This window comes from Syngnathus leptorhynchus, chromosome 9 (assembly GCF_054491065.1).
Source record: "Syngnathus leptorhynchus isolate UIUO chromosome 9, UIUO_Slep, whole genome shotgun sequence".
Classification (NCBI taxonomy): Eukaryota; Metazoa; Chordata; class Actinopteri; order Syngnathiformes; family Syngnathidae; genus Syngnathus; species Syngnathus leptorhynchus.
In genome coordinates, this window is record NC_141203.1 from 5,106,064 (window position 1) to 5,131,865 (window position 25,802).

At 39.9% G+C, this 25,802-nt stretch overlaps 3 protein-coding genes across 12 annotated transcripts; all 3 read left to right on the plus strand.

Moving 5' to 3' along the window:
* Positions 1-4,763: 4,763 nt before the first annotated feature.
* On the plus strand, positions 4,764-10,699 carry cdc16 (cell division cycle 16 homolog (S. cerevisiae)). The gene is made up of 18 exons (XM_085921119.1): positions 4,764-4,981; positions 5,136-5,190; positions 5,478-5,575; positions 5,748-5,786; positions 5,915-6,049; positions 6,223-6,382; positions 6,447-6,541; positions 6,758-6,891; positions 6,964-7,043; positions 7,575-7,624; positions 7,690-7,763; positions 7,847-7,972; positions 8,701-8,853; positions 8,973-9,036; positions 9,263-9,324; positions 9,401-9,536; positions 9,725-9,815; positions 10,004-10,699. The coding sequence occupies exons 1-18, from the start codon at positions 4,934-4,936 to the stop codon at positions 10,255-10,257; spliced, it is 1,854 nt and encodes a 617-aa protein (XP_085777245.1). The 5' UTR covers positions 4,764-4,933; the 3' UTR covers positions 10,258-10,699.
* A 461-nt stretch (positions 10,700-11,160) lies between these two features.
* Positions 11,161-15,694, plus strand: upf3a (UPF3A regulator of nonsense mediated mRNA decay). 4 transcript variants are annotated; one of them, XM_085920420.1, is made up of 10 exons: positions 11,161-11,336; positions 11,909-12,015; positions 12,101-12,207; positions 12,547-12,645; positions 12,796-12,906; positions 13,128-13,183; positions 13,248-13,406; positions 13,474-13,607; positions 14,371-14,665; positions 14,953-15,693. In XM_085920420.1, the coding sequence occupies exons 1-10, from the start codon at positions 11,205-11,207 to the stop codon at positions 15,148-15,150; spliced, it is 1,398 nt and encodes a 465-aa protein (XP_085776546.1). In that variant the 5' UTR covers positions 11,161-11,204; the 3' UTR covers positions 15,151-15,693. The 4 variants fall into 4 exon arrangements, with proteins under 4 accessions (XP_085776546.1, XP_085776547.1, XP_085776550.1 ...); XM_085920421.1 differs by having other exon boundaries at positions 14,371-14,653; XM_085920424.1 differs by having other exon boundaries at positions 11,189-11,336; positions 11,883-12,015; positions 14,953-15,694.
* A 333-nt stretch (positions 15,695-16,027) lies between these two features.
* asmtl (acetylserotonin O-methyltransferase-like) lies at positions 16,028-22,254 on the plus strand. 7 transcript variants are annotated; one of them, XM_085921038.1, is made up of 16 exons: positions 16,093-16,613; positions 16,715-16,831; positions 16,906-17,037; positions 17,189-17,236; positions 17,436-17,500; positions 17,576-17,640; positions 18,006-18,111; positions 18,847-19,060; positions 19,158-19,304; positions 19,504-19,660; positions 19,830-20,029; positions 20,099-20,231; positions 20,405-20,545; positions 20,627-20,749; positions 21,291-21,518; positions 22,045-22,191. In XM_085921038.1, the coding sequence occupies exons 2-15, from the start codon at positions 16,739-16,741 to the stop codon at positions 21,494-21,496; spliced, it is 1,830 nt and encodes a 609-aa protein (XP_085777164.1). In that variant the 5' UTR covers positions 16,093-16,613; positions 16,715-16,738; the 3' UTR covers positions 21,497-21,518; positions 22,045-22,191. The 7 variants fall into 7 exon arrangements, with proteins under 7 accessions (XP_085777163.1, XP_085777165.1, XP_085777164.1 ...); XM_085921037.1 differs by lacking the exon at positions 16,093-16,613 and adding an exon at positions 16,028-16,080 and having other exon boundaries at positions 21,291-22,193; XM_085921039.1 differs by lacking the exon at positions 16,093-16,613 and adding an exon at positions 16,047-16,080 and having other exon boundaries at positions 16,719-16,831; positions 21,291-22,193.
* The last annotated feature ends 3,548 nt before the right edge of the window (positions 22,255-25,802 follow it).

The window sequence follows — 25,802 nt, forward strand, 5'->3', positions numbered from 1 at the left end:
ATAGATAGATAGATAGATAGATAGATAGATAGATAGATAGATAGATAGATAGATAGATAGATAGATAGATAGATAGATAGATAGATAGATAGATAGATAGATAGATAGATAGATAGATAGATAGATAGATAGATAGATAGATAGATAGATAGATAGATAGATAGATAGATAGATAGATAGATAGATAGATAGATAGATAGATAGATAGATAGATAGTCTGATTGTTGTGTTCCATCCATCTCTGAGGACTCAATGGTTTTGTGTCGCCCGTGGCTGTTGTTTGCACTGCATAACAACATTCCTCAAAGGATCTCAAGGTTTTCCATCCCAGCCGAAAAGAAAGGTGCATTGTGTTAACTTGTGCCGGATCATTAATTTGTAAAGGCACTCGGCTGAAGGTTGTGGTAAGTGCTGACAATTGGCAGCAAATCTTGCAATACAATTAGTGTTTTTTTTTTTTTAATTCATCTGGCATGCCACGCTTTCCACCAGGTAGAACCATTCGACGTGTCAGTGAGGCTCTCCCGCTTCATGAATGGCAAGAGATAGTTTGACTGCCAAGGACTAGAAGAGGACCCATCGATCATTCAGCGCAAAGCTCAGTTGGTTACGACTTGCCAATATGTCATTCTCATTAGGGTACCAGTGAAAGACATGCAGTTGACTAGCATTGAGACCTCAGGGACATGTTTTGGGTAAGATCCCTGAGTTATTTTTTATTTTTTATATGAGTTCCCATCGTTCACAAACAGTACAAAACTGGAAAACATTGGACAATGTAACCAAGCATTGATTGACTTCTTTCCCTGAAGAAACGCAATGATTCCCCTGTTATTGCTTGGAGATGGGTGATTCTCTTGAAGTGTGGTCCAGAAGTGACATGAGAGCCAAAGAATAAATGATATAAATAAAAAAAATGAAATGATAAAAATAACGATATACGTATGCTTTAAAATAAATCCTCCCGCTGTGTCCTCTGAATAAATAAAGATAATCCACTCAAACATTAGTTTGTGCGAGATTGTTGAATGTTGTAGTCTTCTTCATTGTAAATAAATAAATAAATAAATAAATAAATAAATAAATATGACAATAATAATAATAATAATTATTATTATTATTATTTTCATTTCCAAAGCGGTTCAGTACCTTCACACAAAGACATTCCAATTGTGTGTTGAAAGATTTTGAATGGTGACCAACCCGTCCGCCAGAACGCCAGACATAATAAGCAAGACTTGTCCTGGCACAAAAATGAAGCTGCACCTATTTTAACACGTTTTTAAAGTGATGAAAACACACCTCTGCAATAAATTCTTCAACAACAGCCTGTTTTCCTTGCAGGTGTATTATTCTCACGAGGTCAAGTAGAGTCTGTGGAATCAGCACAAGCGGACAATCTTTCGACCTCGGCCTCTATGCATCCCTCGCATCGATCCGTCGACGGCAATGCAAAGTATCATTGCACCCTGGAGGATATTGTCTGATGATCTTGTCAGGTATCATTACAATACTTGCTTTTGATTGCCCCAGGCCGCAGCCGGCAGGAAGTGCCCCCTTGTGTGCTGTAACAGCCTCTTTGCTTCAAACAGGAAAACCAGAGATAAATGGACGGGTTTAAATTTTTACTGTGTCTTTACTGTATGCTTTTTTTTTTTTAATTGAAACATTGCTTACTTATTAGTCACATGCTGTCAAGCTGGCAACATCAGCTCTGAATTCATCTCAATTGAAACTATCCAATCCCAGCCACCCTAGATAGCAACAACTCAGAGAAGAATAGTTAATTGAGCATTGTGTTGCAAAGAAAAACTATCAATTTAGCATTTATTTACCAAGCACACCAAAAAAGCATGGCTTAATAGTGGAAACTTGAAGGCAACTAAGATTCAATTCTTGATCAAAACTCAAAAACCTGAACTAAAACCAAACATTAAGGTTTTTATTTTGTAATATGTGATAACACCAGTTACGTCTCTAGCAGGGTTGCATACTTACATATATATACTCTATGCAAGACCAAAGACTTTTGAACAATTCAAACAGGGGCCGATGTTACTTAAAGGACTGTTTCAGATCGAATCCTAGAGGAAAGGCATTTGGCATGTGAGTTGTGTAAGATCATTTAACAACTAGATGTAAAAAAAAGAAATACATTTGTACCATAAAACAATCTGATCAATAATGTTAACAAGACCTTGTTGTCTTCACAGCTTGCTTTTATCCTTCATTAGTTTCTTCCGCCTTATTTTGATGGTGACATGCTTTCTGCTCTTTACCTCTGGTCACCATTTGGTTTCTTGGTCATGTTCACAAGATTTGTAACCCGCATGTGCAGCCATGGGCAGCCATCTGATTGATTGGTTCCTGTAGAATCAACATAATAATCAATAGGGAAGCTATTTCCTTTTCTTTCTTCCACCCATGATCCAGCAGAGTAGCAAACATCCGTGTTGTGCCTTTATCCTAAGCTTGGGACACATGGTCTTACATTAGAATTGAATGGAACAAGGCTAAAAATTTATATCCATCAACTCATCCATTTTATATAGCGCTTGTCATCACTTGGGTGAGCTCGATTTTTTGTGAGAGGTAAGGTATACCCTTGACTGTTCAACAACAACTCAAAGGGCAAATATAAACAAGTAACCCAAAATTGGAACTTTGAAACAACGCTGTCGCTTGGTACTCAGCTAATTTGTTATCCTCATAAGTCATTCCGCTGTTACATAACTGCCGCTTCGGTCTGTTTTGTTTTATTATTTATAGCCTTTTATAGCTGCAACCTATCTGAGTATTAAGAAAAAAAATGTGCCAAACTTCCTGCATTCAGGGGGAAGTGCATCGTGTATGTGCCAAACTGTCATCAAAACAGCCACTTTTGGGGGTGGCGGGGGTGGGCACATAAAGCCTACTTCCGAGTCAAAGAATCCATCCCGGTGGAGCTCAACGGTATTAATGGAGAGTGCAGTGCCTCAGAGTCGTTTTCTATTCTGCCATCCATTAGTTGGCTTTAAAAACTGCTTTTGATGAATCAGGTAGGAAGGCTTTTCAGATTGGGTTAGAGTCAGTCTTGCCATTTGCTGCTAGTCAAAGAGAGATGTGTTTCTTTGGGTACAAGTATAGTTTGGTTTCTGACAAAAATAGTTCAACTTAAAATGGTGGGATTACAGATGATTTGCCGATTACGAAAGTTGACATCATGCTTTTAATGTCATTGTGTAGTGAGAACGTCAACAAATCAAAAACCCTTAAGGCAGAGTGGTTGGATGTCACTTATCTGCTTTAATGTTCATGCTCAAATACTGCTTATTTTGATAAAAAGATAAAGAATGTGGCAATCAATGTAAAAACAACACGTAAGAAATATAAAGTGTGGATTTCACCAAGCAGCCTGCTAAGCAGTGTGTGATGCAGCTTCCTCTAAACAGGATGGCCTCATGGGATTTGTTACCTTAGTCACTTTCCATCACATGCACAAAAAAATAAAAAACTCCTTTATGGTGGTGACCTTGGGGAAATGCACTGACTCCTCCTGCTACTTGCTGATCTCGCTTGCATTTTGCCCCCAGGGGACCATTGAGGAAAATAAGAGCACTAACACTGCTATTTGTCTCAATCTGAGCACACCACTGAAAGCAGTATAAACAGTAAAAACATGAATGGCGATGAATTAACAACCAGAATAAAAAAATAATGTCAGGTTATAAATGTACAGTCTTTATTGTATTAGAGTGAATCAAGAGGGTTTCATGGAAGAGCTTAGTCCCAGGAGAAAGAAACATACGGCTCCACCTTAGAGACCAGTTACATCCCCTATCCTTTGTGAATAGAACACCAAATGGGCTTCATTAACTTTAACCCTATAAGAATAGCATTGGCTTCTGACTTTCTTAATGAACATATTTAAGGAGCACACAATAACACAATAATACAATGGAAAGCTACTGAATGGGCTCTTGACTTTTTCAATGGTTAAGAATAATATAATATAATATAATATAATATAATATAATATAATATAATATAATATAATATAATATAATATAATATAATATTGGTCTGTGGGGACAAGCGGTACAATATAGAGTAATGTAATGTCCATCCATCCATCCATCCATCCATCCATCCATCCATCCATCCATCCATCCATCCATCCATCCATCCATCCATCCATCCATCCATTTTCTATACCGCTTGTCCCCACGGGGGTCGCGGGTGTGTTGGAGCCTATCCCAGTAGTCATCGAGCAGTAGGCAGGCGACACCCTGAACTGGTTGCCAGCCAATCGCAGGATACACAGAGACGAAAATTCGCACTCGCACTCGCACTCAAACCTAGGGACAATTTGGAGTGTTGAATCGGCCTACCAAGCATGTTTTTGGGATGTGGGAGGAAATCTGAGTTTATCTGAGAAACGCAGGCACGGGGAGAACATGCAAACTCCACACAGGGAGGAATCAAACCTGCACCCTCCTAGCTGTGAGGCGGACGTGCTAACCAGTGCTCCACCGAGCCGCCGTAATGTAATGTAATAAATAGAATAGAATAAAATAGAATACAAAATTAGAATGGAACAATAAAGAGAAATGAAAATAAAACATCAACACTATAAAGATAAATAAATAAATAAATAAATAAATAAATAAATAAATCACAGAGACTAGTGACACAGTACATTTTAAAAGAAAAACGGGAAAACTTGAGAATTTCAAGAGGAACCTTTTGTGCATATACATTTGTTTCTATTCGGCGGAGGTTAACAAGGCACCGGAAGTCGAGGGGAAGCCGCGGGTTTGATTTTACTGCAAAGAGAGGCTTGCACGTCTGTCACAACTCATCTGCATGTCTTACTGTTCCAGTTTCCATCTTAGCGATGACATCTGTTTGATATTTAGGAAACCTACGTAAAATAGATAAGTAAATAAATAAAATGAATTTTGACAGACTTCGAAAGCGAGTGCGGCAGTACATCGACCAGGTAACGTGAATGCTATGTGGAGTGTATCCAGCCTAGCTAGTGTTATCCTGCATTCAACCTACTGATCTTGGCAAATTAACTGTAGATATGGTGCTTATTCAAGCAGCAAAACATTGTGCATTGTTAGTGACTCTTGGGATGTGTGTAATTTCAGCAACAGTACCAAAGCGCGCTGTTTTGGGCAGACAAGATAGCAACTCTTTCCCATGGTAAGTTGTCGACTTTACTAGCCGGTGTCATCAAGTATTTTTTTCATTCTGTCAGTCGAAGGTGATGTTTCAAGAGGTCATTAATGGAAACCTGTGCAAGTTATATTACATAGAAAAAGCTTACTATTGTAGCGACGCATAACATTTAGGCATTGGCGATTTTGCCTTGAACGATGAATCATTTATTAATTATTGAATCGTCTTAAATGTTTGCTTATCCTGTGACATAATTTAATCTAAACAATGACTGACTCACTTTACTCTCTTTCTCGTTTTGCGCTGTATAGAAGATCCCCAGGACATCTACTGGCTTGCTCAGTGCCTTTTCTTGACATCACAATATCACAGAGCCTCGCATGCACTCCGCTCGAGAAAACTTGACAAGGTATGTCCAGCCTCATTGTCCAGAATGTTTGGCCTGCTGTGACAGTGTGTGTAGGCGCCAAGTTTGTGCCATAGAATGAAGTCTGTGATGAACGCATTGCTAAACATGTTATTTTTCAAATGAGGTACACCACTAATCACTTGTATTGTGACATTTGCCCATCCTTACACAGATGTATGGAGCTTGTCAGTATCTTGCTGCACGATGCCATGTAAGTAACTTTATGGTGGAATTTCTAGAGTCGACCACAATACTGACAGTTGTGCTGAATTGACTGTGTTAAAATGATACGAATCAAAAGTTGTAGTGAAGTGATGAATGGGTGACTGTTTCTTCTAGTATGCCGCCAAGGAGTTCGAGCAGGCTTTAGATATTTTATCAGAGGAGGTAGGTTTTAAGAAGCTGCTGGACAGGAGTGTGAAGGAGGAGGTCGGGACACCGGAGGCAAACAATTGGGACATGTCGCCTGCCTCCGTAAGTTGTGAGATGCACGTCACTTAATTCGCACCACATTTGCTATGTTCATTCTTGCCCCCTCCGCCCGGTCCATGTCGCCATTGTGTGTCCATTGCTAAATAGAAATCATGATGTCGAACACCCACTTGTGCACATTCTACAGTAGACTGAGATTAGTGTTCATATTTCAGATCAGCAGCTCCATCTGCCTCCTACGTGGCAAGATCTACGATGCCATGGACAACCGGCCATTGGCCACCTCCAGCTACAAAGAGGCTTTGAAACTGGATGTGTATTGCTTCGAAGCTTTTGAGCTTCTCACATCGCACCACATGCTGACAGCTCAGGAGGGTAAGAGAGACCTCGGAAATGCGGTTGGAAATGGTTGAAATCCTGTCTCCTGTTCCTTCAACAGAGAAAGACTTCCTACACTCGCTCCCGCTGAGTCAGCAGTGCACAGAGGAAGAAGAGGAGCTGCTTCATTTCCTATTTGAGAATAAGTTAAAGAAGGTACTTACATTGGATCCCACTATGCGTGCGGGATAGACTGGACCAAGCCGTGATGAGCAAAAATGCGTGTATTATTGATGCTCATTGAAATGCATGTTAGGATGTTGTTGGCATTATCGCAGGACATGTACTTGTGTCCAGAACTTAGGCTAAATAACTTTTTTTTCATGCAGTTCTTAAAGAAGTCTTTGTCTCGACTTGTCTTTCCTGCGACAGTACAACAAACCCAGTGACCTGGTGGTGCCTGCCATGGTCAACAATCTACAGGACAATTTGGATGTGGTGGTGTCCCTGGCCGAGAGGCATTATTACAACTGTGACTTCAAGATGTGCTACAAACTCACCTCCACGTTAGTCGGCTCATATTGTTCACGGTGGTCAAAGTGCCCTTAGCTCACTGTCTTTGCTTTTGTGTCTTTTAGGGTGATGGTCAAAGACCCCTTCCATGCTAACTGTTTACCTGTGCACATAGGAACACTAGTAGAGCTGGGAAAAGCAAATGGTAAACTATACGCCTGTTTGTCCGACCTGCAACATAACTTCCAATAAAATGTCCAATTCGCCTCTCACTATGGGTGAGAGGCTAGGGGACACTCTGGACTGGTCTCCAGCCAATCAAAGCGCACTTGTAGACAAACAGCCATTCTTGTTCACCAGTGGGCAGTTTAAAGTCTATTAAAATATATATATATATATATATATATATATATATATATATATATATATATATATATATATATATATATATATATATATATATATATATATATATATATATATTTTTTATTATTTTTTTATTTATTTTTTTTGCACGAAAGGAGCTAATACACAGAGAAAACCCACACAAGAACCAAAACATGTACCCTGAATCTCAGAAGTGTGAGATGGGTGCTAAGTGCTAACCCTAAATTAATTTGACCAAGCATATACAAACATAAATACATTTATTGGGCAATACTATTCATTCCGGTAATGAAGTCATACATCTCTTGTGTTTTCATGTTTCTGTCTCTGTGTGTATTTTTCTCCACAGAGTTATTTTATCTATCGCACAAACTTGTGGACTTGTATCCCAACAATCCAGTAAGTGTCACTTCTCTCATCCTATTTTGATTTTCAATATTGAGCTAATAAAAACACCTTTACAGGTATCCTGGTTTGCCGTCGGCTGCTACTATCTCATGGTGGGCCATAAAAATGAAAATGCCCGTCGTTACCTCAGGTACTTGCCAGTGTGCAAGAACAAGGATGTTTAGGGTAAGGTCACAGGTGTTAGCCCAAGCTAATGTTTTACTTTTGCCTTAGCAAAGCCACCACTCTGGAGAGGACGTATGGTCCGGCGTGGATCGCCTATGGTCATTCCTTTGCCATGGAAAGTGAGCACGACCAGGCCATGGCTGCCTACTTTACAGCCGCACAGCTGATGAAAGGGTATGCCCCATAATTTATGAAAATAGGATTTTCTCTGCTTTTCCTAAACTAGTGCCCTTGACTAAATAGAAGCAGCACCCTGAATTGCACGTGGTGCGTTCTGGGTGGCTCCTTATGACTGACATCTCGTCTTGCTGTTGACATTTTATCAGACATGTCATCTGTAAAGCTGACATTTACTCTGGGGTGGAAAATGGCAAAAGATGGAAAATTCCAAGTGTTCCATCAAGGTTGTAACAAACTATGGAAAATGAAAAGTGCTTGTGGTTGGGCGGAAATAGTTTTCAGATGGACTTAATGATCCTTTATCATTTCACATTTTCAAATTGTGGAAAATGTAGCAAAAATATGTATAATATTGTCTGATATTATTGTAACAATGCATTCATCAAAAAATATCCCCCCTCCACCAAATTACCGTCCGGTACTCTCTTCAGTCGGGTAAATAAAGGCACCTGACAACTATACTCTATCCAGGTTGAATCAAATATTTAATTTTTATTATAAATGCATTGATGGGAAATTGTTTTGTAATCTCACTATTTATGATCAGTCTATATCATATATGTCAATTCACAAAAGTGTAATATAGTGCCACCTGTTGCTTTTGTCATGCACTGTGACTCAATAGCCTATAAATATGAGTCAGTCAAAAGTTGTCTGTATTTTTGTCAATAACCTTTTGATACGTCTTAAAGAGATTTTCTGATCACATCTTCCGTTTCCAGGTGTCATTTGCCAATGCTGTACATCGGTCTGGAGTACGGCCTGACGAACAACTCAAAGCTGGCTGAGCGCTTCTTCAGCCAAGCGTTGAGCATTGCTCCAGAGGACCCCTTTGTCATTCATGAGGTGGCCGTGGTTGCTTTTCAGAATGGAGAGTGAGTCTCACACACCCACACGCACATGCAGACACACACATCACGCGCACACACACACACTCACAGGGTTAAGTCTTAGGGGCAAATTGTGTAAAACTTTTTCCACATCTTTTTTTCAGATGGAAGATGGCTGAGAAGTATTTTCTGGATGCCATGGAGAAGATCAAAGCCATTGGGAACGAGGTAGCCAGCTCTCTTAACAATTTAGAATAAACGACATTACCAATTTTTTGTATTTGAATTTTTATTTTTACATTATTTGAATACTTATTGTTTTATACTTTTATTTCAGTAAAAAAAATCTATTTAAATGTAATTATGTTATTTCATTTAAAAGTATTTTATTGCATGAATGATTATTACCGTTATATTTATTTATGTTCTAATGTTTCACGCGTTTTGACTCAAGGTGACTGTAGACAAGTGGGAGCCTTTACTAAACAACCTGGGTCACGTGTGTCGCAAACTCAAGTAGGTAACATGATATTATTCATGGTAAATTTGCACTTGAATATCGGTCTAATAAACATTGGGTATACATTTGCAGGAAGTACGACCAGGCCCTGGAGTACCACCGTCAGGCGCTGGTCCTGATCCCTCAGCATGCCTCCACATACTCCGCCATAGGATACGTGCACAGCCTCATGGGCGACTTTGAGAGTGCTATCGACTACTTCCATACAGTAATACTTTTTCAAATCTAATCAGACCAGCGGCCACTACATTCGGTACAATTTATTAGTCAGGACAGCTGTTTTGAAATAAATAAAACATTCTCTCTCGCGCTCTCTCGCTCTTATAGTTTTTCTTGGATGGATTGGGCTTTAAATCATCGAAGGTTTATTTATTTATTTATTTTTTCCCCTTCTAGGCGCTTGGACTCAAACGAGATGACACGTTTTCCGTGACAATGCTTGGCCACTGCATTGACATGTACATTGGTGAAACGGATGCCTACGAAGGTACATTGCACTTGTTTTTACCTATCTTGTTTAAAAAAAAAATAATAATCCCGTAAGACAATTAGAAATACTGCATGTACAGTGTATTGAGTTTTTAAAGTAATATTTGATAATAGATTTAAATGCGGTATTGTTTCAAGTGTTCTTTTCTATCATTGACATCCTTTTCCAAATTTGTGCCCGTGAAGTTACCGACATCGGCGACAAGGTCAGAGAAAGCGCCAATACGCAAACGCTGATGAAGGCAATCAACGCGACAGAGCTCACCGAACCGCTGGCCTCCCCGCGGCTGGAGGACGGCAACGCTATGACGGTGGAGACACCGTTGTCTCACCAGGACAAAATGGTGCTTGACGTGCCTCTACGTTTGTCCCTGACGCTGGAGTGCGACATGTATGAAAGCGACGTCATGTTGGATACCCTGTCGGACACCAGCACGTGATTTTGATGTAATGGGTTGTCATGGAGACACAACCCAGAGTGGAAGGTTCTGGAAGGCAATCCAGAGGTGTGTGCCTTTGAGGATCTATCACAGGACACATGGACTTAGATGTCAAGTCTCTGGGAAGAAGCCTAGTTGTTTGGAGCCAACAGACTTAACCTCAGAACTTAAGACTCGTCACTTTTGTAATGCTTCTCTTCTGTGGATTTTTCACCATGATATAAAACTTAGACAAAAATAAACATAGACTAAAGTTGCAAAAAAAGTCTATTCAATAAATCATGAATTTTAGCACATAAGTGTGAAGATTTTAGTACATAAACATGTGCCTGTGTGAGAGGAAGACGTATTTGGCTAAGTGTATAAAGATTCAGTGGGAAATCAGACCACTGTTCTTTCTTACAGTCATGTCATTTGCATTAAATTTAATTTTGACTTGTAATATGTCCTTTTATTTCAGTAATAATGGTCAAGTGTTTGTCAGTGCTGGCTTTTAGTAATAAAGTACATCATGCCATGTAGTAAAACCCAGAATTCTAGAAAATCTTACTTCCTTAGACAAGAAGTTCTTGCGGCCCATTATTCTTTTTATATGCATTCCTTCTCAGGGAAATAACAGCCTTAACATTCTCTCCAAAAAGATGTATTTAGCTGTTTAACTAACAGCAACAACGACCAATTACTATCAACAACTTGGTCACTATATATATTATATTATTGAAACTTGTTATTTTGATTCTTTTTACATGTGTTTCTGTACAAGAGCCTTTAAGATGCTTAACACAGACAAAAAAAGAAATTACATTTTTCCTTCATGACGACTTGCTTAATACGAGTTAAAACGGCCTTGTTGCTCGCGTCCCATCCTCTCGCGATATGTACATGTCCTCTCGCGAGCGCCCTGCCAGCACACGGAGAGTCCTGTCCGCGCACTGAAATGGAGCGAGATGAGGTCTGAAAAGGAGCAAATGACGGAGACTAAGGACAAGGGCGTCGTGGAAATAAAGTTAAGGGACAACTCAGGAGACCAGGACAACATTCCCAGGCAGAAAGAAGAGAAAAAGGAGGTTTTTACGAAGGTACGATGAGGTCTGGAAAGCAGCCTTCTGTGATATTATTTACGATGTAAGGAAACATGGCGGACAGCGTTTCAGCACCATGGACAGAGACACACCAAAACGTTTGTTTCCTCCAATTACATAATTCCATCTAACTTATTGTTTGACATTTTGAATTAATGGCCTCATCTCCATTATAAAATGTATAGTTACTCGCCTCTTTACCCTGTTAAGACACTGTAAGACACTATATAACATGTACATGTGATTATAGGTCCAAATACTGTGCTGCAATATGTTATGGTGACATTTTATGCATAGCAGCAAAAAACATAAAAACTTCATTCAATATGAGAAATAGTAGGGGCGTGACAACAAAATTTAAATCCTTTTATTCCCCCCTGAAAGACAAATGCCACCAGAAAGAGATGAATCAAAACAGTGTTTCAATATTGCCAATATATTAGGAAATAAGGACATTATGACATCTAAAAGGCTCCAAAATGCATGTATAGAATATATTGTAATAAAAATATATACAGCCATTAATTTTCTTAAAATGAGTAGCTGTTATGTGTTTCACTGATGGGCAGGTGGTCATTCGAAGGCTCCCACCTCACTTGACCAAGGAGCAGTTAGAAGAACAACTCAGCCCGCTTCCTTCGTTTGATTACTTTGAGTTCTTCCCTGCTGATCAAAGGTATTAATACATAACCCTTACATATACAGTAAATACAGTATTTCATTACGCTTTACCTTCATGTCCTCCTCCTTTCTGTCCATAGTCTGTACCCACATTTGTTCTCCAGAGCCTACATCAACTTTAAAAACCAGGATGATATCCTTTTGTTCAGAGATAGATTCGATGGCTACGTCTTCATTGACAACAAAGGTGAATGTTATCTTCTTTCTTCAATCCAGCTCTCTGTTTTCTTATTGAAGCACTGGGCAAAATGGTGGAGAGGATCCAAGTATTTCACTGCTTGATGCTTACATACATTGCTAATGGCCAACAGAAGCCTCCCTGCACCCTCTCTGTTAATTTTCTGTCAGGTATTTTGAAATAGTGAGCTAGTTTGCCAGATAGAATAGGAATGTGAAAATGAACTTGTGACAATTATTTATTCAACTAGTTAAAGTAGTTAAAGACTGCAGGCTAGCCACTGTTTGTGAAAATATGATTTTCAATACACTGATGACAGTTTTGACAGAATCTTTGATATTCAAACAGGTCAGGAGTTCCCTGCTGTGGTAGAGTTTGCCCCCTTCCAGAAAGTCTCCAAAAAGAAGCTAAAAAAGAAAGATGCTAAATCTGGAAGTATTGAGGAAGGTAATGTAAGCAATACAGCATCCCACAATCAGATGTTAAAACTCTGCCTCTGTTATGGTTCTACTTCGAAAAGCAAAAAAATTGCTTGATTCAACACCACACTCTTGTACTTTGTCGGTGTCGTTACTTTATTGTCACATCCTCCCTTAGATCCGGAATACAAACGCTTCTTGGAAAACTACTCATGCGATGAGGAGAAGTCGATGGCCAACCCTGAGACCCTTCTGGGGGAAATTGAGGCTAAAACCAGAGAGCTTATCGGTAAGCTTTGGAGTTACTTTCACCATCTAGTGTCACAAGTGGGCTCATGCAAGTGATTTTTTTTTTTTCAAAAAATACCACCACAAGTAAGGGCATGTGGTCAAGGTAGATCAGTGAGGCTGTCCCTTCCCCTACCTATGAAGAGTAAAAAGAAAAAAATAACTTCTAAATATACGAAATAATGTTCCATTTTCAATCTATTGTCTGTTGTTTAATTTTAGCCAAAAGGACAACACCCCTGTTGGAGTACATCAGAAACAAGAAAATGGAGAAACAGGTATGGAAACCAAAAGAAGTAATTTAACCTACAAGAGAAAAACAAAGCGCTCACATCTTTACAGCGAATGCGAGAGGAAAAGCGTGAGGAGCGACGGCGGCGAGAGTTTGAGAAGAAACGACAGCGCGAGGAGGAGAAACGAAAGCGACGTGAAGAGGAGCGGCGCAAGCGGAGAGAATCTGAGAAGCAGAAGAAACTCACGGACAAAGACATCAAAATTAAGGTAACAATGCGCCCGTATTACACGTGTATCTCCTGACCTGAAGTGATACTTTGTGTTCATTCACCAGCTGCTGAAGAAAAGCGACAGGGAAGATGACATGGACTCAGACCACGTAAAAGACAAAAGTGAAGTCGGGGAAATGGAAAGGGGGAAACGGGAAAAGACGGCTGGACAGATGAAGTTAAAGGATTCCAAGGAAAAGTAAGAAATACTATCCGTCCACTTTTTTGGACCTCTTCTCTTCATTCGGGTTGCTGGTGAGCTGGAGCCTATCTCATCTGACTTTGGGTGAGAGGCAGTGAGCATGCAAACATCCAAAAGCTGCCTCGTGTGAGACTTCAGCAAACCTTGTTTTAACTTCTAGGTCAGTGAGCATCAAAACACAGAACTTCCGCAATTCACGAGGATAGGCAAGAACCCTGGCCCAATTTAATATGAAAATATGAATTTGTGAATGCCGAACCAAGACATGGCGGGTTTACTCTGTAATTTTTTTGTACGGCTTTTTTGTGTGATAGTAAGGAGAAATGCAACCGGATATGAGCTATAGAAAAGGAAATAATAGGTCTTTATTGCTCCCGGGGATGGAGGGTGTGGGGGGGGGGGGTTCAGCAGCAAAAGACAAAAGTGCAAGAGATTAAAAAGCCACACAATAATAAAAAAGGAAACATCAAATAAATCAGACGAGAGAAAATATGATTTTTTTTTTTAAAAAGTCGCCATCTTAAATAAGTCAAAATAACAACATATATTTCATTTTGTACTTCATTGCACAGACAATGTTGAACAGAAGTGACATTGAAAGTGTGCTTGATTTAGTCTTTGTCCTCATTATACCTGCACTTTTTTCCCCCTCAAGTCATCTGGGCATATGCTTCAGCTCACTTTTGTCCCCAATGATGGAAAGTGTTTTATAAAATTGATGGTACAGTATGTGCAGCAGTATTTGCCTCTTCTTCACTAGAAGTCAGCCTGAAAGTGACAAGGAGCAGCAGCAGTGCCGAAGGCAGCGAGACAAGGAGCATCGCGGGAAAGATGACGACAGGAAACGTCAGAGGCACCACTACGACTTTGACAAGTTTACGCGGCGCAAAGACGAGACCAAGTGGGGCAAGGGCTACTGCCAGGACCGCACCAAGAAGGAGGGCCATCACCACACCTACACCTTCTGCCCTGATAGCGGCGACCAGCAGATGAAGGAGGACAGGGACGAGCTGGCAAACAGAAAGGAGCGCCTCCGAAACAAGGTGAGCGAGAAGGTGAGCATGCGAGGGGTTCATTGGATGTTTTTTTTTTTTTCTGCTCTAAACTTACAACAAATGGATATACTTATTTGGATTGATCAACGGTCATCATCAAATCACAATTAGCACTTTTTTTTGCTAGAAGTGGGATTTGTGAGTGATTCTAAACTTCACGTCGAAATGGGTCTCTGATCATTTTAGCACTTAAGTTGATGTTAGTGGAAATGGGGTATCAGAAATGTTGGGATGAGGAAACTATCGAACCAAACCACTTGGTGGAAACATAACTATTTTGTCTACAGGACCGCCCGGCCATGCAGCTGTACCAGCCCGGTGCGCGAAATCGCAAGGGTGTCAACTCGGCTGGCAAAAGCTATGACTGCATGCCAGTGGGCCACTCGCCCGAAGGAGAGGTGGGGGGATGCTTCGAGGTGGTCGCCATGGCAGCGGTGCAGGACAAAGCATATGACAACAGCAATGATGAACACGGGCAATTGTAAGAAAATAATAGCGTTTCAAACCAATCATCGTATTTATCTTCTGACAGTGTACATAACGTGAAATTATTTTCGATACATTCCACTATGTTTGAATTGTATAATTGCATGGCACAAGGCTACAGTTTCATTGTGGAATGGAAATCATGGTGAACATGACTGGTAGAGATAATAACTATTTCCATAAAGCTGTGTTTTAAATGGGTGGTTGTGGGGCAGTTCTAATGTATCTATATTGACGAAAGTGGGAAATGTGTGGATGTTGATACACCTGTACCCCCTACAGGTGTGCCACCTAGTGGCAAGGGCATACTTGTATTAATCTTTACTGTGCTTGTGGGTACGTTTTAGATTTCATCCGTGTCATCCAAAGCAAAGCATTACGATTATCATTCAATGGACATTTCTATGAGAAACGTCTGAGAAAGTGAAGTATTTTTTATTCTGATGCAGAAAACTTAACTCTAATCTGCTTTTAGGCAATCTTATTTTACCCCCCACGTACTTTGCACATGAGAAAATAAATGTCATGTGAGAGACTTACTGATTTTCAGTCTGATTTGGAAACTGCAGCACGAGGATCTCTCTCTCTCTCTCTCTCTCTCTCTCTCTCTCTCTCTCTCTCTCTCTCTCTCTCTCTCTCTCTCTCTCTCTCTCTCTCTCTCTCTCTCTCTCTCTCTCTCTCTCACTCTTAGTCTATCTCAATATCTCGTTCTCGCTCGTTCTCTTTAAAGCTATTTAGCAATCAAACCAATTATATATTGAAAATATGTGTGTATATACAACTTGATATTTTTGTTTATGATGTAACCTGTTATTTTGGGACTCGAGTTATTGTGGGCCGTATCAAGAATCTCATTGGCCAATACACTCGACGTGTGACGCCATCACGTATCCCTACGTCCTACACACTCGAGTTCCGGTCTCGTAAAGGTAAGAGAGATATAACAAACAATACGAAATTCGTGTCTTTCCCTCCTCAAGCGGCAAAAAAAGCACATTTTAATTTGCTCCTTTCATGCTACTGGTCATGCAACTCTACATCTTGTCATTACGTCTGTGATAATTTAGTGACCGTATAATGTCAACAATATTAACCAAAGTTAGTGAATTGTGACTTCTACGTTAGCTGCACATTCCAAGTTTTCGGTAGAAGTAAAACCGTTTTTTAATTTCGCATTTACGGATGTACGCATATGCTTATGAACAAGGCAAATTCATACATTTTTATTCAACATAGCTTGTATACAGTAACATCAAATTATGTAATTCTAAATTGCTGTAATGTTATACAATGTCTTCGTTGTAGTAGCAAACTAGTATGAGTCTTAAATAAGACGACTATGTTTTTAAACCTGGAAAGGGCGAATCATTTGGTGTACACGTCATTCACAGTTGCCTGGATCTCAGTAAAAACTCAAGTTTTAAATATTTGACAATTTGAATATGTGAAAAGTTATAAACTGGTAAGTGAACTGCAAAATTTGCTGTCATGAAGTTGTTTCACGCTAGTTAAGGTTTGCAGCTCTTTGTCATGTCTTGTTCATTGCCTCCTTGTACTGTCAAGGCAGCTGTAAGTGGATCACCAACCATGGTGCTGAACCCCGTCATCTCCAAACTAGCTGGTAAACTGGTTGTATTGGCGAGCGCGTCTCCACGGCGACTGGACATCCTTCGCAATGCTGTAAGAGTCAGGATGGAAATTGTGACAACTTGTGTTGTCTCTTCTCTCATGTGCCATCTTCCGCCTCACGTTAGGGCCTGCGCTTTGAGGTGGTCCCATCCTGGTTCAAAGAAACTCTTGACAAGCGACTGTTCAAAGCACCTCAGCAGTACGCTGTGGAGACGGCCAAGGAGAAGGCACTGGAGGTGGCGAGAAGGATGCCCTGTGTGAGTTCACTCATTATGTGGTCTCTTACTGTATATGCATTTCTTTTATTTTGTGGGAGGCTACACATGTACATTTGTCATGTTTCCAAGACTGTGGAGCCTTTTGGACAGCAACATTAATGGGCTTTTTCTCTTACTTGTTGTGTTTTAGAACCACCTTAAAACTCCAGACATAGTGATCGGCGCAGACACTATTGTGGTTAGTATGTTCTTTCAAAGTCAGTATTATTTTACTGCGTATTATTTGTATAGACAGGTGCATGAAACATTTGTGGTCTTGTTCTGAAACAAGGTTGGTGTTCACTGCTCATTCATATCGTCACTCACCTACCTCATCCACCTTTTTATACCCTGTGTATAAAGATATATATTTTTTTATTTCAAATATACTTCCACAGACAGTTGATGGCATGATTCTTGAGAAGCCACGCGACAAGCAAGATGCATACAGGATGCTCTCGAGGTAAAGTCTTTGATAGATAGATAGATGGATATATTCTCATATTGATTATAATTCTCTCCTGTTTTCTTGATTTAGTTTGAGTGGTAAAGAGCACAGTGTCTTCACAGGCGTCGCCATCGTGCTCTGTTGTCAGAAATCAAGTAAGATGCATTTAATGAGGCAACAAGGCAGATGATTTGCAGATAGCTCATTTAAACTCAAATAATGAGAATGAGTCTCAATGAATATTTCGACAGTTGCACATCAGTATAAATCACAGGATGATTTATAATCCGGTGCATCTCACTTCTCATCCCTAGTTGTAGGATTCTATTTCAAAAGGGTCATGAGACTGGATAGAATGCTAACAGGTTTTTTATAATGCTGGTATGTTATGTGTAATGCAAGAATGACTTTTTTTCCATGCTATGCATGACATAGTTTTTCCTCATGGTTTTTTTTTTTTCCCTCATTCTTTTTCTCTCTTGTGACATACTTTTTTTTTTTAAACTTTTTCTCACCTGAGATGAAGAGGATTACCAGATAGTTGAGTTTTATGAAGAAACCAAGGTGAAGTTCGCCGACCTCTCGGAGGACATGCTGTGGGAGTACATTGACAGCGGTGAACCCATGTGAGTGTGATCATGTAAGAAGAACTTTGGACTTTGATGTCAGTGTTTTCAGCTGCTTTAAGTTCCATCCGACAGACATATTTTACGTACAAATCGTGCCAACCGTGTTTGTTTGGGGTCGAGAACTGGATTATATTTTCAGTAAGTGAGGAAGACAATATCTTATTCTTTTAAAAAGTTAGAAATGTGTTTATCTGAAAACTGCATTTCCAAAGAAATATAATTATAATATTGTTTGACCATCATAGTATAGACATTTTACATACAAATAATGCCAAGCGGGGTCTGCTCGGTCCGCATCTAGACCTGACATACATTTTCAGTAAAGAAAAGATTTAGCTGTTTCTAAATCATCTTAAAAACCATGAATTTGTAATGAAAAGTAATTATTTTATTATGTGTTATCAACACTTTGGAAAATTGATTGAAGATGAGAAGTTCACTGACCTGTAAATCATACTAGACACGACAATACTGTCTCGCAACGTAGACAAATCTGTAAAAAAAAAAAAAAATCCCGATTGTTTTTTTTTGTGATTTTTATTTTTTAAAGCAGTGTATACATTTTTATGTATCAGATTTGTTTCTTTCAGTATACTGACAACAAAATGTGTGTGTGTGTGTGTGTGTGTGTGTGTGTGTGTGTGTGTGTGTGTGTGTGTGTGTGTGTGTGTGTGTGTGTGTGTGTGTGTGTGTGTGTGTGTGTGTGTGTGTGTCTGTTCGCCTGTGTGTTAGGGACAAGGCAGGCGGCTATGGCATCCAGGCGCTGGGTGGGATGCTGGTGGAGTACGTCCATGGAGACTTTCTCAACGTTGTGGGTTTCCCCCTCAACCACTTCTGTAAACAGCTGGACCACATTTACAACCAAAGAGGCAGTTGCCACGGCGACACTGTTCCAGTTCTGCCAGTTGAAAATCATTCGCTACCTACCGCTTCATCTACACACGTGGTAGTTCCTGAACATCAGTTTAGCATTTACAATGCAAATCACCACCACACTTATTATTTTTTTTTATAAATCATTTATAAGAGATGTCCTCTTGAAGGTGGTCAACAGCTCATCTGGACATACTGAGAAAATACCACCAGCTACTGCCACTAGGGGGCACTTCAATGAATGTGAGGACAGTGAAGAAGCCAAAGAGGACCTACAGAAAATCATTCAACTGATGGATGGATTCAAAGCCTCCAAGGTGAGAGGGGATCGATACTTTAAAATATTTGTCACACAGTTGACTCTTGCCAATATGTTGTAACTGAGTGAAATTATTGTAATGCAAGTATCAGGTGATATTGATTCACTAGGAACTAGTTTGCTGTCCAAAGAAGTGCTACTTGATTTCTAGGGAGGTGCATTCAATATACAATCTGTACCACAAACAACTCTTCCAGGCACTCTTTACCGCTTCCAAGTTGGGCGTATTTGACTTGCTCCAGCGCAGACCAGCAATGGATGCGGTGCAGGTGGCCCAGGAGCTGCAAACATCCGTCAAGGGAACAGAGCATCTGCTTGAGGCATGCCTCTCGCTAAAACTCTTAAAGAGCACAAGTTAGTCAACGTTTTGCATTCTGATCACCTCTGTAATGGAGATTTCAAAAACAACAATTAGATGTTTGTGGTTTTGAGGAAGCTCATGTTTTGTGAAAAAGTTGACAGCGGATGCCATGTCAGTCTTCCTACTATGCAATCTGATTTCTTTTTTTTTCCCCCCTTCCAGATTGTAAGACACCGTCATACGAGAACACAGAGCTGTCCAAACGCTTCCTGCTGTCCGACGCGCCATCGTCCCTGCTGGGCCACTTGGCGCACTGCAACGACACCGTGTGGCCACTCTTCAGCCACCTGGAGAGCGCCGTAAAGGAGGGCGTCCACCAGCACCACAGGGCCTTCTGCAGCAAGTCTGACGACTTATTCCAGGTTAATATGCCAAAGAAGTACTCATTATCTTTAATCTTTTAAATTCTAATGATCGATTCTTCCGCAAAGGACTCAATCTACAGGAGCCAGGAGGTGAGGCTGAGGTTCATGAAGGCCATGCACAGTATCGCTCAAGTGACGGGCAAAGCGGTGGCAACGGCCTTTGACCTGTCTGCCTTTAAGAGTGCCTGTGATCTCGGAGGTGAGAATGCGTTCTTGGACTCAAGGTTGACGATATTAACGATATCTTGATAACTTTTTTTAATTGACAAAAACCCTCAACAATCCACTTTCTGATCATTTTCACTTTGTGTCGAAATGAATGCTAACAACCGACAAGTAATTATGTCTTTTTATTATTATTATTTTTGGAAGGCTGTACAGGTGCAATGGCATTGGAATTCGCAAAAGCTCACCCGGGGATGTCCGTGACAGTGTTCGACTTACCGACTGTAGTTGAAATGAGTCCTCGTTTCCTTCCAACGTGCACTGAAGAAAAGGTCACATTTGTTGCGGGTATTATTATTATTGTTATTATATCGTGGATTAAACAGACTACTATCGTGAATGCTCATGGGGCTCTGTGCTTGTGAATAGGAGACTTCTTCAAAGATCCCTTACCCAAAGCGGACTTGTACATCCTTTCGAGAATTCTTCATGACTGGTCAGATGAGAAAGTGAACCTCTTGCTTAGCAAAATTGCAGACGCATGCAGACCAGGTACGTTTCACACTGTTTGTTGTACAAGAACACGTTATTAAACTAACATTATTTCTCAGATATGACAATTAACACGACTGCATTTGTTATCCTGTATGCAAATGAGTTAGCAAAAAGGTTCTTCAGTCAGACGAGCTTGTTTTTTTTTTTTTTTTTTAAACTTTCCCTCAAGCGTAAAAAATGTAAACATGACCACCAACGCAGAAGGAACTCTGAAGAAACCAGCAAGCTTTTGCCATTTGGGATGTTCTGTTAAAGCCACTCTTTTTATGTTGTTCACTTAAAAAAAAAAAAGAATGCAGATTCTAATGCAAACGGAATGCGTTCCTTATGTGTTGCGGGTGCAGAAAGCACAATATTGAGGAAACCCAGTTTACGGAAAGCAAAAGGGCCCCTCGTGTAGGTATCAGTTCATAGAAAAATTTGTAGCAATTTCAAGGATGTTCTTTAACTTTCCCTTTTGGTGAATCCCTAGTTATCACATTTCAATCCTAAGAATCAACTTCAAGACTACTGTCTAAAAATGCACTCGTGCTGTTAGGTTGTGGCCTGCTGCTGAGTGAGATTTTCCTGGACGAGGGTAGAACAGGGCCAAGTCGCGGGCTGCTCCAGGCCCTCAGCATGAGCGAAGGCAGACAGAGGAGTGCTGAGGAATACGCGCTGCTTTTGAAGGGCCACGCCTTTGTTGCCACCGCTATCAAACAGACGGAAAACCTGCTGGATGCAATGCTCTGCATCAAAGTCTGACCCCCGCTTCAACACTCCAAAGGTCTGCCAGCCTTAACTACAAGCACAAACTACCCCAAACGCCATTGCAAGTCCCAAATTCCCATTTAATGGTCTTCTCACCTTCAGTAGCATCTTCTACTTTCGGGCAGTATTGAATGAACCCAGCATTTCTAATTCAACACAAGATCAAATGTGACGGTCTGTGCAACTCAGATATACACTATTTCTAATAATAATGATAATAATGATGATAATATGCATCACCTTTAGACCATATTTAATACTCTGTGCTATTCCATTGGACTGAAACTAGACCATATAATTTATGTGCATGTTCAGTTTGTTTCTTTTGTACAATTGTTTTTTTTTTTAATTCTCATTTGGAAGATGCCTGATTTTGGTCTGAAGATTATTACTTTAAATGTGTTATTCTGAAATAAAAGTCGTATATGTATCTAGAAGCATGTAGTGCAAATCCATCTTCAAACAATTGTTACAGGATTGTGCCACTTTGGAGAAATGTTCTGAATAGATGTTTGTTTTAATTAATTGAACACTTATTGCAGGCTGTGCTGTTGTCATTGCTGAGACCATGTTGGATGAGTGGTCCACCTATTCAACCCTGCAGTCTTTGAACATGCTGGTCCAAACTGAGGGTCGAGAGAGGACGCAGTGTTACTACGCTGCCTTGCTAAATAAACACGGCTTCGGAAACACACGGGTGGTTCACACGAGGAACTTCCTTGATGCTTTGCTTGCCATTAAAATGTGACAAAAATGAGAGCATTTGTGTTCATCTATTTTCATTCATTTGCCTGAACCTGTTCTTTCATTTCATACTTTGTGACAGACAATATCAATGCATGGATTTTGTCATGCATTTAAATAGTATGATGAAATCACAATCAGTTCAGTCTTTTCAAAATGCGTATACGCCCTTCAACGTCCCGATAGAGTTGACACACCCTTGTCTGTCTGCAGACATCCTCAACGAGATCAGTCTTTCCAAACTTCCAAAATTCTACACGCACACACACGACAGGCAAGTGTACCCCTACACCACGGGTGTCAAACTCATTTTTTTCGTGGGCCGCATTGTAGTCGTAGCTTCTTTCAGAGGGCCATTATGACTGTTAACCCAAATAAATGTATGAGCACCTCATAAACAGTTTAAGCTACAAAACAAACTGACAAATAACTCATTTTCAAATCAGATGAGTAAAAAATGGTCAAATATTTAAAAAATATATATTACTAAAAGTGAAGATAATTTGCAATTCTAGTAATGACACGAATTGATGCACAATTTGTGTTCGCGGGCCACATAAAATGATGTGGCGGGCCGCATCTGGCCCCCGGGCATTGAGTTTACTCTCTGCGACTCCCAGGCGTCCAATCAAATTCTTTTCCCTGACGTACCGTTCCTGTGCAATATCGCTCTTTTGAAGCGGAAGTCCATTCTCTTATAAAACAGCGTGCGAGAGACGGTCGTGCAACCACTAATACAAACAAAACACAATCATTTATAAATAATTTACTTCAAATCCTGCTGTGTGTAATTTACTCTCATAAATAGAAAAACCTGTTCTATGTGCCACCTCAGTGGTTTGCAGTATATATGTATAAAAAAAAAACAAGGAACTCAGCAGAGTGGTCAGAGATAAAATTATGAGTGCGTGCAAAAACGGGAAGAGTATGGCACAACTAACCACTAACCTACTAAGCCATGGGAGCGAGGAGATCACTGCATGGTCAGAGAAAAAGACTCATGTTCACTAAGGAGGACCTGCAGAAGTCCACAGTAAAGGTGGGAAAATTTGTCCTCACACCAGAAAACAACTTTGTGTCTATCTTGTTAGACCAATTATCAATTATACTTCATCTATCACTATAAAAAAAAAAGAATCTTTCCCATGTGTTGTAATAGTATGGTGATAATTGTATTTATGGTGTACAGTTTGGGATTATTTCTTTACTGGATTAAATTTCAGTTCCAATGTTTATCTTTTAAAAATACATTTTATTTATAGAAATATTATTCAAAGGCAGTAATTTCCCAGCATATAGGGAGTCGAAACATTTTACCCCACACTATTTAGTTAGATGTCTTCATTACAAGTTAACTTTACCATCTATGGTTGCAAGATTTGCATTTATTGCATTATTAAGGCAATTAATCCTCCTTTTTATTGAATGAAAAGCAACTCAAAAATAACTTACACAACGAAGTATTATAAATAAACATACTATTGTCAAATGGAAGTAACAAGACAAAGCCATAGGTGAAAGAATGGGATAAAAGTCATGTGTAGATTTTGCCACATGATTAGCACAAAAATGTGAAAAGGTTCAAGGGGTATAAACACTTTTCCAATTCACTGTCCATGCATTGTGTTGCCCCTAGTTTGACCTTATATTTCTATTTTGTGCTCATGTTACTTTTGGCTCTTTTCTTGACAGTCAATGACTGCTCAATGGATTGCTGAGTCACGAACAACCACTAAACTTTGTGAAGAAATTGATCCCACGCCAGCCGCACAAAGGTTAGTTGTGTTTTCCATTACACAATGAAAACACTGATGTTGGGCTTTCCAAGACATGAAAACAGGGTTGTCGTCACCCAAGTTCAACCTTGAAGGTCTCCATATCTGTGTACAAGCATCTACATCCAAGGCTTTCTAATGAAAACCATTCAAGTCAATGACAGTTAGCACAGATCAAAGAGGTCGTGTTATTTTGATAAATCGCTCAAATTTTCCACGGTAACTGTCGTAAAGCGATCTGGTGACATTAAGCGCGGGGCGTACTGTACGTACGTGTCGGTCTGTCGTGTAAGGCCTCAGTTATTTTATCCAAGTGTATTTTTGACATCTGGCACCTGGAAGTCATCGCCATTCCTCTGTATGGTGTGCTTTGATATCACAACCACTCATTTGAGGCCTTTTGCTGTTGCTCCATTGCAATTGCACCAAAAAATGCTCCCAGATGTTCCCAGGCTTGATTTTTTTTTTTTTTTTGTGTTTGAGTTTACGCTTATGCGATAGCCAATAAAAACATCCACAGTGTTGTTAAATGATGCTTAACAAAAGCTGTTGGAAGAGTTGAGGTTGTTAAAGTTTGGGAGAATTGTTTGGTGTGCTTTAGTAAGTGTAACTCCAAGTGTCAACTGTAGGGGGCAACATTGGCCAACAAAGTGCCATTTTTAGGTACTGTTCCTTATCAATGAAATTTCACGTGAGTAACCAACAGGGGGCGCGCTTGTATCGTAGTGATATTTCAAGGTGGATTAAGTCCACGGTTGAAGGCCATCAAATTCAGTCTGTCTGAGTTTTTAAGGATTGAGTGTTATAGCGGTACCTTCAGGCTTTGCTTTGGGGTTTCGTCCAAGTAGATATCGGTCATGACAAATAAATTATGCAAATATTTCAGTTTTCAAATCAACAAATATGACTTAGCTGTGTTCGAACACTCCCAAAACGATGTGTACCATATCATTTTTTTACCATTTAAAAATACACATTTTCAGACACCTGTTTCAAAATGTTGGTTTATCAAAGTGTTTGACCCATGTCTCATATCAGCAAATTGTTCAAAGTGAGTTGTGCTATATTGATTTGTTTCAAGACAAAGAGGGGGAAGAAATAACCTCAAGGCATGTAACGCTCAGAAATAGAAATGCAGCCCTTCTCTGCTCTGTGGTATTTTTATTTTTTTGGTTTGAGCTCGAGAACATGGTGGAGCTCTAATGGCAATGAGTTTTTTTTTCTTTTTTTCATCAATTGTTTTAAAACGAGTGAGATTAGCTGGCCTTTTGTTTCAAGTCTGTATGCAAAGCTAGGAGCCAAGCAATGCATTGGACAATAAGCATTGCAGTTATAGATTGCGGTGGTCGTACCTGAATGGGATAGACATGCTCCTCTATTTATTTACGTGACGTCAAGTGGTTGCAGACGGGACTTTTATCCGACCCGCCGACGACTCTTTGTTGTTATTTTCAGGATTTCTCCTGGGTGCAGCGTAAAAGTGCTGTCGACAAGACATTTTGGCATGCACATGCTCGCATACATCTTACATGTACAATAACATGCTTGCTATTGTGTCAATCAAGTGAATTTATGGTTCAATAAAGCCTTTTATTGTCAGAGATTAAGACAATAAAAAGAGCATGGTCTAAATTAGCACAACAACAATATGCAAATATAGTGTATTTTTTTTCTAAGGCAAAGCACACAAGTGCAAAACGTCTATTCGTTTGAAATAATGACATGCTAATATTGGAAAAAATATAAAATGCACGGACATATATAACCAACATTCTACATAG